Source organism: Protopterus annectens, chromosome 9.part0 (assembly GCF_019279795.1).
Source record: "Protopterus annectens isolate FY-2018-M chromosome 9.part0, PAN1.0, whole genome shotgun sequence".
NCBI lineage: Eukaryota > Metazoa > Chordata > Ceratodontiformes > Protopteridae > Protopterus > Protopterus annectens.
Window position 1 is genome coordinate 914,250,484 of NC_056743.1, and position 12,299 is coordinate 914,262,782.

The window sequence follows — 12,299 nt, forward strand, 5'->3', positions numbered from 1 at the left end:
ACTTGACTGTTACTGTGGATTTGTATAATTTCTGGAAGGAAAACAGTTGAGTCAATGAATAGTATGATAGCTCTATGAAAACTTTCTCACCCCAAATCCAGCAGTTCATTAGTTAGGTCCATGTGCAGCACTGGGACTTGGGCTTGCAGCTGAGGCTGTTGAACTGGATACCTATGAGGCGAACTGAACACCTGTGCCTCTGTTGGAGATATTGTATAATTGACCTGTGGATTCATGCTTGGAGGTTGTCTCATAATTATAGGGGAGTCTCTGGAAAAAAATAAATATAAATAGTAATAAAAAGTACTGTTGCAATTGATCTAAGGTTAAAGCCGATCCTCACTTTGTACTCTGGTTAGTTATTCATCACTTTATACTCTAGTTAGTTAAAACAGAACATCTTGTTAATCATCAGCATGTTGGAAGAGATGTAGTTTACATGATAATGATGTGCGGAAGTGAGTGCGCACACACACACACACACACACACAAAAATACACACAAGCATAAAAAAACTGTTTAGCTGTCATAGGTGTAGGTGTGCATCAACTACATAAGCCTGAACATATGTTAGTCTCCCACAATATTTGTTAATGTGGCTGAGCTTCTCGGTTGCTTCCTTTGGCCATAAGCTTAGTAAAAATCCATACATATGAACATACTAAAATGAAAATCTGATTGGTCACATACAGAGCATGCTAAAACAGCCCATTTAAAAGAAGTTATATAAATATACCAATGATGGGATAAAGCCCGTTAAACATATTTCTCCACAACCCCCGCCACAATTTAGTTAAACATCTCTGAGTTTATAGCATCTCAAAGAAAGTTGCACTTAGTTTGAGGATCAGTGTAGTAGCAGCAGGAAAACTTTCCATGACAATGGAACTGTTTACCATACAGTGTCTTTCAAAATCATGAATGTTTATTATATTGATTACTGCTGCTGTAGCCTTAGCTATATGGGTTATACCCTACCAAGGATATAACAGCAGGCCAGCTTCCAAAGCTGGAGGGTACCTTCCACATACCCAAACTGTCAGGCAGCTCAACCTCAACTGACAAAAAGAAAAGTCTGGGCACCAAGCCCTTTAGAGCTTTATTGCCGTCAGAGAGTTCACTCTCAAGATCCTTTCAAAGATGGATGGTCAGACTGTGCTGTTCTTCTTTTGGGCAGATAAGTTCCCTTTGAGCAAAACAATTTCATTTAATAACTGTGTTTATTACTGATACTTGTCTCTTCAGGAAAGTTATTTTAAAGCTAGGAGTTTGTGTTTCAATGGTCTGTAATGGGACTGTAATATACAATGTTGAAAGTAACTGAAAAGCATTTTTTCTGTAGGTAAATTGTGTTTATTTTACTTTGTGGGTCTGGTAAATTGTTTTAATATGCTTTTTACTGTGTTTGTCTTTGAAAAAGTGACTTTTAAAAACTTAATTGTTGCTTATTTTCCTGAGAAAATAATACCATTTATTGGCTTTTTTTAAAAAAAACAAGAAACATTTTTATTAAATTATCATGCATAACAAAAGCCATGTTGCATTTATGTAAATGGCAATAAACCATAGTGACACAATCTCAGTTGCAAACATACATTCCAAACCGTGCAACACAACTGTAGCTGCAAACATACATACTTTTAACATATCCAGCCATTGTTACTCAACCATTACACAGCTCACTCAAATCCTGCCTTCTTTTAAACATCGTTCCTCCTTTGCATGTATTGATCCCACAGTTCCCCATTTTTCATATGTAATTTGCTCCTGCCCTTTTCTAAAGATCCCAGTTCCAATTGTTTTAACTCTGTTACTATTTTCACTACTTCTAGTAAAGTTGGTTTAGACTTTGATTTACATTTTCTAGTAATTGCTTTTTTGGCAACTATCATAATTAGACTCAGCAAGGCTTTACTATGTTTAGGCAATTCAGAGTTTGTATCATAGCTCAAAAAATAATTTCCCTAGTCACTTCAACTTGCTCACCCAGCATCTCCAACAGAGCAGTCTGCAGGGAATCTTTAAAGTCTTATCAACTCATTACCCTCCCAGAAAATATGTTCCCCAGTTACCTCTTTCTGCCCCATCCTACCTCCAACATTTGTTGTCTACCTGAGGAAAAATTCTTTGAAGACTGCTTTGGATACCTATGTAAGTACTTCCAGGCAAAGATCCAAAATCTTCTAGGTTTTGTTGCATATTTGGGAGATGTACATATGCCCCCCCCATTGTTTTTTTGTGAATTGTTATCAGATCTCCGTTCCCAGTCCTTCCTAACCTCCTCTGATTGATTCTTATAGTTATGATGCAATATTTTATATGGTCTACTAATTATTCCTTTCTTAATGGCGACTTCTGTTCTACATTCTACTAAAAATTCTACCAGAGTTGGTCTTTTGTGTAAGACCCCCTATTTTTTTCTCTTTGCCTATACTCTGATATTAGTCCTTGATATGGAAAGCAATATTTAGCCTGCATCCAAATAAGTTCTTGCCATCTTCCTATTCAATTACCCTTCCCTCTCTAGTTATTTGCTCCCAGTACCTTGGTTCCTTTGCCAGTTTTCTCCACTACATTCTTGCCTCCTCTTGCCTATTGTCTGTATCCTTAATTGCAGTCATCCCTATCAGTAGAATCTCCTTTCTCCATTCCCGTGTTGGCTTAGTTCTTAGAAGACCTTCTGTTACTTTATGAACATAATATTCTGTATGATTATCGTTGTTCTCCTTAAAGGTTTGCACCCAAAATCCCAGTCTCTCACTGTTATTTGAGCATCCCCCCTGTTTCATTATCATCTCTTTCCACTTTGAATTATAGTTTTCTGCTTGTGCTATGTATAGGAGCCTTAACTGTGTTGCTCTGAAATACCCCTTCAACTTGGGTAATCCCCAATCCGCCCTATTCTTTTGGAAGAATAAGCTTATCCCACTTGACTCTTGCAGTCTTCCCCTTCCAGATGAAGTCCTTCAGCTCTTTATTAATTGCTATCCACAGCTTCTCATCTGGTTGATAAAAATATGCCTGACCAGTGTAAAAAATTAAAGGGATTAAAAACATTTTAACTGCTTGTGTTTACTGTCAATGTCTATATGACAGAGCTTCCATTTTCTTAGTTTTTGTGTTATCTTTTGTTTAGTCTCTTCTCTCATATAGATACTGCCATACCAGTATCATTTTTAATCCATACTCCTAAATACCATTTATTGGCTTAAACATGGAACAATCTGTTGGTCCCATGGTCAGTCCTTCGTCTAACCACAAAAAGGAAAAGTTAGGCAGCCTTTGCCATTACAGCAGGTTAGCGGTTTGCCTCAGCCACAGGTGAGTGACTGCTGTGGCCCTTATTTGTACCTCAGACCACTCATCTTTTTCCTTGAATCCCTCTGGTGAAGCACCAACAGTCACTACGGACTGGGGGGTTAGCCAAGTTCTCTGTGTCTGTTGGGGTCCCCTCAATGACTAAAGGAGAGCCACTCTTGTAATTCCTGGGAGAGGGGACAAGAGAGCCTTCCCTATTTTGTCAGAATGCTGTACCAACCCTTGGGGAAGCTGCTGCTGTCATTAATAACATGGTTAGTCCCATTTTCATGTCAAAAACAAACCGAAAACTAAACATGTATCTACTCCTCCTCAAATTTCCCTAGACAGAAGTTGTTTACTGGGTCTAGCTTACAGTTTAACTTGGGCTATTGATCTTTCTTGTAAAATAGTTTCTGGTAATAGAAAGAGATACTTATTTTCCTGAAGAGATTCAACATTCCAAATCTGGACTAGAAGATGAAGGAACAGATACTAGGTTTTTCTCCTCAGATTTCTGATTCAGACTCAGAGGAGAGCTCAGTTTCTGATTCTCCCTCTGGGGGGGGTTCTTTTTCTCGAGACTATTTCTAGAATTTGCCAATATTTTCAGTGGAGAACATTAATGTTTCTCAGTCCCTAAGAAAATACTATGAACTGTTACAAAAGGAATTTCCAGAATCTGCATTCATTCTTCCAGTTCTGTCAGCTTTGGAGGATGCATGTGTTACAGCTTGTCATTTTCCTGACAGTAAGCTAGCTGCATCTAAAAAGGCAGATAGGATGTATAAAGTTCCTCAGTCTTTTAAACTTTTAGACATTCTTCCCAAACCTGATCCAGCAGCTATAGCTTTTGCTAATTCTTCTGCTGCTATGCACTTAGATCTGAAGTTGTCTTCATTTGGTCTTCAACCTGTGGGTCCCTGGATCTGGCATGGATCTGACTCGGCCGCATATCCAGCATATGATCCAAGCTCTAAGCTCCTCCCTTACCCATAATGCCCCTGTTTCCTTCCTCCCTTCAGATTTCATTTGCTGCACTATTGTCCGTATCGTGATCCGTGCTCTCTGCTTATAAAGTTTGGGTAAGTGTCTTTATAACTGTTAAATCTGATATTGTTAATCCTCGTTCATTCCTTACGCATGGGTATCGGTTCCGATCTCGGAACCGAGCCGGCCATTTTCCAAGCTCACGTCAGCTTCAAACTCTCGAGCTAAACTCTTACCCACAATCCCCTCTCCCTGTTACCTCAGATTTCGTTTGCCGCATTGCCATTCGGTCGTATCAAGCTGCTTCTCTTGAGCTAAGTACAGTTATTTGTTGTTTAATATTCTTTCATATTACTTTTCTGTCAGGAAAGTTTTTATTTCATTGTCTCTTACCCTATCGCATCTAGCGTACATATTTTCTTCAGGTTTTTCCTCTCTTTTCTCTACCTTTTTACTGCGAGGTATTCTCTCTTTACCATCGTTGGTAATCCTTCCCTTTTTTCTCATACCTTCGGGTATTCTTTTGTACCATTGCTGGTACCCTTTTCTGTTAATTAATTTGCTGTCATGGCAGATAAGAAAGGTAGTCCGGGGTTTAAGCAGTGTTCTGATTGTGAACATAAACTACCTACTTCTGATGCACACTCTTTATGCGTTTATTGTTTGGGGGCGTCCCACTTGTCTGTTGACCCGCCCTGTACTATCTGTGAAAACTTTTCAAATAGGACTTTGTAGGAAAGGAAAAACAAGCTGTTGCTGAAGGGACTTCTTAAATCTCCCTTTTCAGAGGCTGTTTCTGGGTCGGAGGCCTCAACCCCCTCCTAGAGCCCATAAGAAAATCTTGGATGTTCCTACCAAGGCTAAATCTTTGCCTTCGTCCCCAACTGGGGGCTCCCGCCAACCAAAACCTAAAAAAGCTAAAGTTTCGGCTCCGGAGCTCACTCAGTCAGCCCCAGTGCTTTCGGTGCCTAGACCTTCGGCACCGAGGCCTTCGGCTCCATTAGCGATCTCGGCTCCGTCTTCTCCTTCAGCCTTCACTGTATCGGCACCGAAGGGCTCCTCGGTTCAGATTATTACCACTGTATTGGCACCGACCGTTCAGTCGGCGCAGACCTTGACCATGTCGGCTCCGAGATCTTCCTCAGAACTGATGCCTTTATTGTTGACTCCAGTTTTGTTGGTTCCAGCTTTGGTACTGACAACCACCTCGGCACCGATCCCTGTGTCAGTGCAGACCATGACCTCGGCACCAATGAATTCTTCGGTGCAGACACCCGTGTTCCAGTCTCTCTCGACACTGTTGTCCTCGGTGCAGACTGGTGAGATGGGCACAGAGTTTGCCTCTTCTGTGGACAGGCCTGTTTCTCCCTCAGACTCCGTGAGGTCCACTAGAAATCTTTCCGAACACGATTTGTTGCGTCTTGTGGATCAGGTGCTCTTGGCCAGAGGTATCCCACCTCTCAGGAACTATCCTTCCTTGGGAGGTGATCACCTGTCTCCAAAGACCCCTTCTTATTCTCCTCCTTCATTGCCTTTGAAGTCCATGGATATAGCACAGTCTTCCCCTTCTGAGGTTCCCTTTATGGATCTCACTAAGGAACCACAGTTTCCTTCGTGGCAGGAAAGTTTTGCTATGACCCAGGATGTCAGTTGTGACACGCATAGTTTGCTGCTCCACAGCCATCCAGGGACTCCAGGTCAGCAGGCTGAACCACGTAGGGGAGGGGTGACCCCTGTCTTAGACATTCACTCCTCTTTGGGTGGACCAGCCTTCCAACTGATGGAGAAGGCTTTCGCTGCTGCTGGCGATACTGGACTGTCTATCTCTCCGCCCTCTTCTGGTACACTGGTTTCACATGTCACACCTAGCGGACACCAGGTGCAAGGGCCTCAGGACATATTCCCACAGGAATCCCTTTTCCACTGTCTTCTCCAACTTCTCCCGCTGAGGAGGTCCACCGGAAAAGTTCATGTAAGAGGAAGCACATGGACTCCACAGAGGAGTCTCTCACTGAAGACACAGATTTTGATGAGGGGGAAGGATCCTGAAACAGAGAGGTGACTGGCAGTCTTCTAATCCAACCTCTGAGGAATTTGTGTTCCTGCAGGCCTTTCATGCCCAGCTCCCTACCTCCTGGGTTACTCCACCTGCTGATGAACTTGTCCAGCTTATCGTGCAGCGTGCTTGGAAGGCTCCTGATACCGTCAAAGCTATTCCCCAGAGGCCAGATAAAATTTTGTCCCCTCCTGCTACGGATCCCCATTGGTCAAAAGGTCTTCCTGTGGATGCTTTGGTGGTGACGGCCACCACAAAAAAGGATCTGGCAGAAAAAGAAAGCCAGACTGTCCATCCGACTAAAAAAAGAGTCCTGGGCCCTGGACAGGATAGGGAAGCGCACTTTTGCATCAGCAACCTTTACTGTCAGGTCCATGAATTATATGGCACACTTTACCAGGCTTCAAAGGCATCTGATTTCTGAGCTCTCTGAAACCTTGGCTGTTGCTGTGTCTGATGAGGTCCGTGACAAAGTGGCCTCTCAGCTGGCTACCACTAAATCAATATCTAACTCCTCTATGCGACTGATATCTCACGTATCAGAAGGAGCAGCGGGTTCAGCTGCGGTCATGAGACGACATGCCTAGATGCACTTGTGCAATTTCGTGGAATCCTTTAAGGCTTCCTTTCTTAATGCTCCCATTGAGGCCTCCTCGTTGTTTGGGCCCAAAGTTAAAAGCACACTGCCCAGATGTGAACAGGATAGTAAAACTCTTTCTGCCGTAGGTGTCCGTTATTCTTCCCCTCAATGTGCTTTCTCCTGAAACCAAAAGAGTGGGAAGATATGGTTTAAGAAATCTCAGGGTCCTTTCTGTGACACACAGGCCGTGTTCTCCCCTATGGGCAGAGGGGAAAACTCACAGGGAAGATGCTCCTTTCGGGGCAGAGGGGGTCCACATAACCAGGGTTCCAGGGATTCTTTCCCTGGTCAATCCTACCAGTGCTCCTGAAGAGCGGCCCAACTCCTTTCCTCTGGAGGTGGATGGGGAACATTTCTCCTTGTACGCTTCTGCCTGGCTAACCATCACCACCGATTCTTGGGTACAAAGGATTATAACCAAATGTTATCATATCCCCTTCGATCTTTGTCCTGTCCCTTCAAAAAACCTTCCAGACGTTCCACCCAGTCAAAGGGAAGAAGCAGCACTAGAGATAGAAAAGCTGCTAAGAAAGAGAGTCATCCAAATAGTCCCTCCAGACCAGATAGGATCCGGATTCTACTCAAGACTATTTTTATGCCAGAGAAAACTGGGGACTGGAGGCCAATTTTGGATTTCAGTGTATTGAACAAGTTTGTGAGAGTACAAAAATTCCGGATGGTCACAATACAGTCTATCCTCCCGCTTTTGGAAAAAGACGATAGGATGTGCTCGATAGATCTTCAAGATGCGTACTACCACATAAAAGTGGACAGGCCATCAAGAAGATTTTCGTACATCCGTGCGGGAGCCAGTCACTACCAGTTCAGAGTACTGCTCTTCGGACTCTCTACAGACCCCAGAGTGTTCACAAAGTGCATTGCAGTGGTCACAGCTCACTTGCGACTTCAAAGATTCCAGGTGTTTCCATACCTAGCAGACTGGCTCATTTCCACCCCCACCACACATCTACTGGAGGAAGCCCTGGCATACTCTCTCCTGGCTGCTCAAAGGCTAGGCATAACCATAAACTGGCAAAAATCCAATCTCACCCCATCTCAGTCGACAGAATTCATAGGGGTTATCGTGGACACAAAGAACTGCAGAGCTGCTATTCCAGAGCACAGAATTTTAAGGATAAAGCAATAACTGATTCCAATCCTTTCAAGGGAGAAATCCACAGCTCACTCGGTTCTTCACCTGTTGGGTTCCATGGCAGCCTCCATCACCATTGTTCCCCTGGCCAGGTTTCACATGAGGCTTTTACAATGGCTACTGCTCACCCAATGGTATCCTTTTCAGCATCCTCTTTCAGCCATGATTCGAGTAACCCACAGATGCAAACAGGATTTAAATTGGTGGATGACACACAATCTGTCACAATGGTCTCGCCCTTTCTTCCCCCAGCAACCCAAGACCAGAGTGACCACGGACGCCTCCCTGATGGGGTGGGGGGGCTATGTCAGGGACAGACAGTCCAAGGCACTTGGTCCGAACTGGAGGCCCATCTGCATATAAATGTTCTAGAGTTGAGGGCGGTGCTTCTGGCGTTGCAAGCATTCCATCCCCTGCTGCCATCTGGAAAAATTGCGATTCAATCAGAAAACATGGCGGTGATCTGGTACATCAACAAGCAAGGTGGAACCAAATCTTACCCCCTTTGTCGAGAGGCCATGAGGATATGGCAATGGGCGATGGCTACCAACCATTTTCTTCTAGCAATGCACATTCCCAGGAGTTCCAACGTGATAGCAGACAGACTCAGCAGGTGCATTCTTTAACCTCGCGAGTGGTCCCTGAATCCCTTGACAGCGGCGGAGATCTTCTACCGCTGGGGCCATCCTTGCTGCGACCTCTTTGCATCACCGACTAACTACAAATGCAGCAACTACTTTGCCCTGATTCCCCCTCTGGGACAGTCACCCAGGGATGCTCTAGTCCACGATTGGCCCTCGGGTCTTCTTTATGCTTTCCCACCCTTTCCCCTCATTCCCCAGTTTCTGAAGAAAGCCCGTCGGTTGAAGAGCAAGGTGATCCTCATAGCACCATATTGGCCTCGACAGATTTGGTTCCCCTTCCTTTCGCCTCACCTACTAGATCGACCATGGATTCTCCATCCAACCCCGGAGTTGATCTCACATTCACAGAACCTGATTCATCCCAACTTGAACAGCCTGAAGCTCACGGCTTGGCTACTCCAATTCCCTTGAATGCCAGGCAGAATGATCTTTCTTTACCAGTACATGATATTCTCATTGCATCTCATAAGTCTTCCACTAGAATTACTTATCTGAGTAAGTGGAAAAGATTTACCTGTTGGCTGAAAGATAAACAAGTAGATCCCTTCTCAGCACCAGTGTCGATAATACTAGACTATCTGGCCAACCTTTTTCAATCGGGTTTATCGGCCTCTAACATTAGAATTCATTTGGCTGCAATTTCTAATTTTCATAAGGGTGTCCAAGATTCCTCTCTTATGTCCCACAAATTGTGCAAGACCTTCATAAAAGGTTCTGAAGCCACCTTTTAGAGAACCTATTCAACCATGGGATTTATCATTAGTTCTACAAGCTCTGACAATGCCACATATCGAACCAGCCTCTTCTTGTGACCTCAAGTATTTGTCATGGAAAACCTTGTTTTTGGTCGCCATTACTTCTGCCAGACATATTTCTGAGCTTCAAGCTTTATGTATCAAGAGTCCATACTTGATTTTTCATAGAGATATAGTGTCTCTGAGAACTAATCCATCTTTTCTGCCTAAAGTGATCTCTGAAATGTCCATTAATCAAGCCATTAAATTGCCAGTTTTCTTTCCCAATCATTCAAACAGAGGAGAGTATTGCCTACATACCCTAGATATCTACAGGCAAATCTGTTTTTACTTAAACAGGACTAGGCCCTTTCCTAAATCTGACCAGTTATTTTTGGCCTTTTCTGGACCTAGATTCGGATCTGCTGTTGCTAAGGTCACATTAGCTAGATGGTTGAAGGACTGTGTGACCTTCATTTATACACAACCCAATATCTCGTTGCCTACTTCCATGAAAGTTCATTCAACAAGGTCGGTGGCAACTTCTGCTGCCTTCCATGACAGAGCTTCCTTACAAGACATCTGTGCAGCTGCAACTTGGGCTACGCCTCATACCTTCATCAATCATTACAAATTGGATTCAGCTTCCAGGGGAAGAGCATCTTTTGGTTCTATGGTGCTCAGGAATGTCCTTCCATAAGAGCCTCCCAGGAATAGACGTAGCTAGGGCCTCTGTCCCATGCATAAGGAATGAACGAGGATTAACAATATCAGATAAAGAAGTTATGTCTTACCATAACGTTCCATCTGTATTGTTGATCCTCGTTCAGTCATTACGACCCTCCCTCCTTCCCTCTCCTGTGGTTTCTAGTGGATCTCACCATCCGGTTCTCTTAGGTTATTTGACCAGAGGTAGCCTCTACCTTTTTTGTCTTGCAAACTCAATCTGAGGGAAAGGGGGATTGTGGGTAAGAGTTTAGCTCGAGAGTTTGAAGCTGACGCGAGCTTGTAAAATGGCTGGCTCGGTTCCGAGGTCAGAACCGATACCCATGCGTAATGACTGAACCAGGATCAACAATACAGATGGAATGTTATGGTAAGACATAACTTCTTTTTTTCCTCTTTTTCTCATATTATCCACTTCTCTATCTTTTCTACTCCCCCCCCCCCACGCTCTCTGCGTTGGTAAAAAACACAAATAAAGCTTTTCTTTCCATCTTTCTCATGTGTGTAGCTCATGTGTGAGTGAGCGTGTTAGGCCTTAGGTTAGGAGTATGTCCGACACACCTAAACCAGGCTTCCAAAAATGCATGGAGTGTGGCCACAAGCTCTACCCAGCTGATGGCCACACTCTGTGTGTTTCCATCTGTGCTGGGTTTTATCCCTGGGCATTGATGGACAGGAGGAATAAGTTAATTTTGAAAGACCTTCTTCCCTCTCTTTCCATTGGGGCACAGGCTTCTTCTGCCGCGGCTTCTACCTCTGTCTCCACCCTAACCTCTGGGACTCAACCTCCCACCAAGAGGTCCAGGGATGGAGACCAGCCAGCCAAGACAAAGGACAGGGCTAGAAAGTGATCCCCAAATCGCTTGGGTTTGTTGGGCCCACCGACAAAAGTTAGGTCAGCTCCGAGGTTGGCGTCCCTCCCAGCTCCATTCCCCTCAGTTCTCTCTGGACCCAGAGGAGCTTTGGACCCGGTCACCACTGCAGGCTTCCCCTCACCACCCCTCCAAGCTGGTGTCAGTGGCCTCCTCATCTTGTTCCACCTGCAGTCTTTCCATAGTGGAGATGGATAGGATGATGCAGAAGTTTATCCGCACTCAGATTCAGATGCGAGTCCTGCCCCCTCTCCCTCTGGAGCAGGGGCATGCAATCTGCATTTATCCATATATCTCTTTCTCCAATCTGACTTCTGGTTTCGGGGTCCTTGGATCCGAGGACACTCGGCATTGAGGGGTCGGCTCTGATGGTACACTGTACATTGATGTCGGCCATGGCCTTGAGCAGGTTGGATCTGACTAGCTTGGATCTGGCCAGCTCCTGGAGCCATAGCCTCGTTGCCTGAACCGAGGAGATGGTGTCAGTTTGGAGCCTTCTGGAGCAGAGCCTTCCCCTTGGTATCTTGGCACCTCGAGGTTCAGCTCCAGCTCCCCCATCAGGTCAGAGGGTTATGGCTCTGGCCAATGTTCCTTTTCAGGAGGCCCATTTCCCTTCAGCTTTTGACGTGGTGGAGAGGGTACTCTCAACCCCATCAAGACCCTTGACCATCTCATCCTCAGAGTCCGCCCTGGGTCCGTCTGCTTCTGGCACAAGTCCAACCATTATTCCATCTTAGGGACAGTCTGCTACCTTTATGGCCCAGGCCCCCCTCTTGGGAGCAGTGAGATATTGTCCAGTCCTGCCCAGAGACCCCCACTGAGGAGGTTCCTCGCAAACGTAGGTGCAAAAGGAGGCACTTGGAGTCCCCACTGGAGTCCCTCACAGAAGACACTGATTTGGAAGAAGGGAAAGATTCCCCCGATCACCCCCTCAGGATGTCTTCTTTGGAGACATCAGTGAAATTCTATGCCAGCATGGGGGGTGGTCTGCCCAAAAACCTAACCCAGATGAATTGGTGTTCCTGGAGGTGTTTGGCGCAGAACCCTCTACTTCCTGGGTGTCCCCTCCTGTGGATACTTTAGTGGATCTGATTACATCTCGGGCATGGAAGAAACCAGACACATTGGAGCCCATCCCCAAACACCCAGACAAAATTCTGAATCCTCCTTCATACAGGACCCATTGG

General features: G+C 45.0%; 1 protein-coding gene across 2 annotated transcripts in view; it reads right to left on the reverse strand.

Annotated features, from left to right (window-relative positions):
* STAT6 (signal transducer and activator of transcription 6) overlaps window positions 1-12,299 on the reverse strand; it is a 2,965,055-nt gene that overhangs the window by 168,951 nt on the left and 2,783,805 nt on the right. For both annotated transcript variants that reach the window (XM_044083659.1, XM_044083658.1), the window contains exon 21: window positions 91-270. In XM_044083659.1, coding sequence (XP_043939594.1) covers window positions 91-270 — 180 coding nt within the window. The remainder of the gene's footprint in view (window positions 1-90; window positions 271-12,299) is intronic.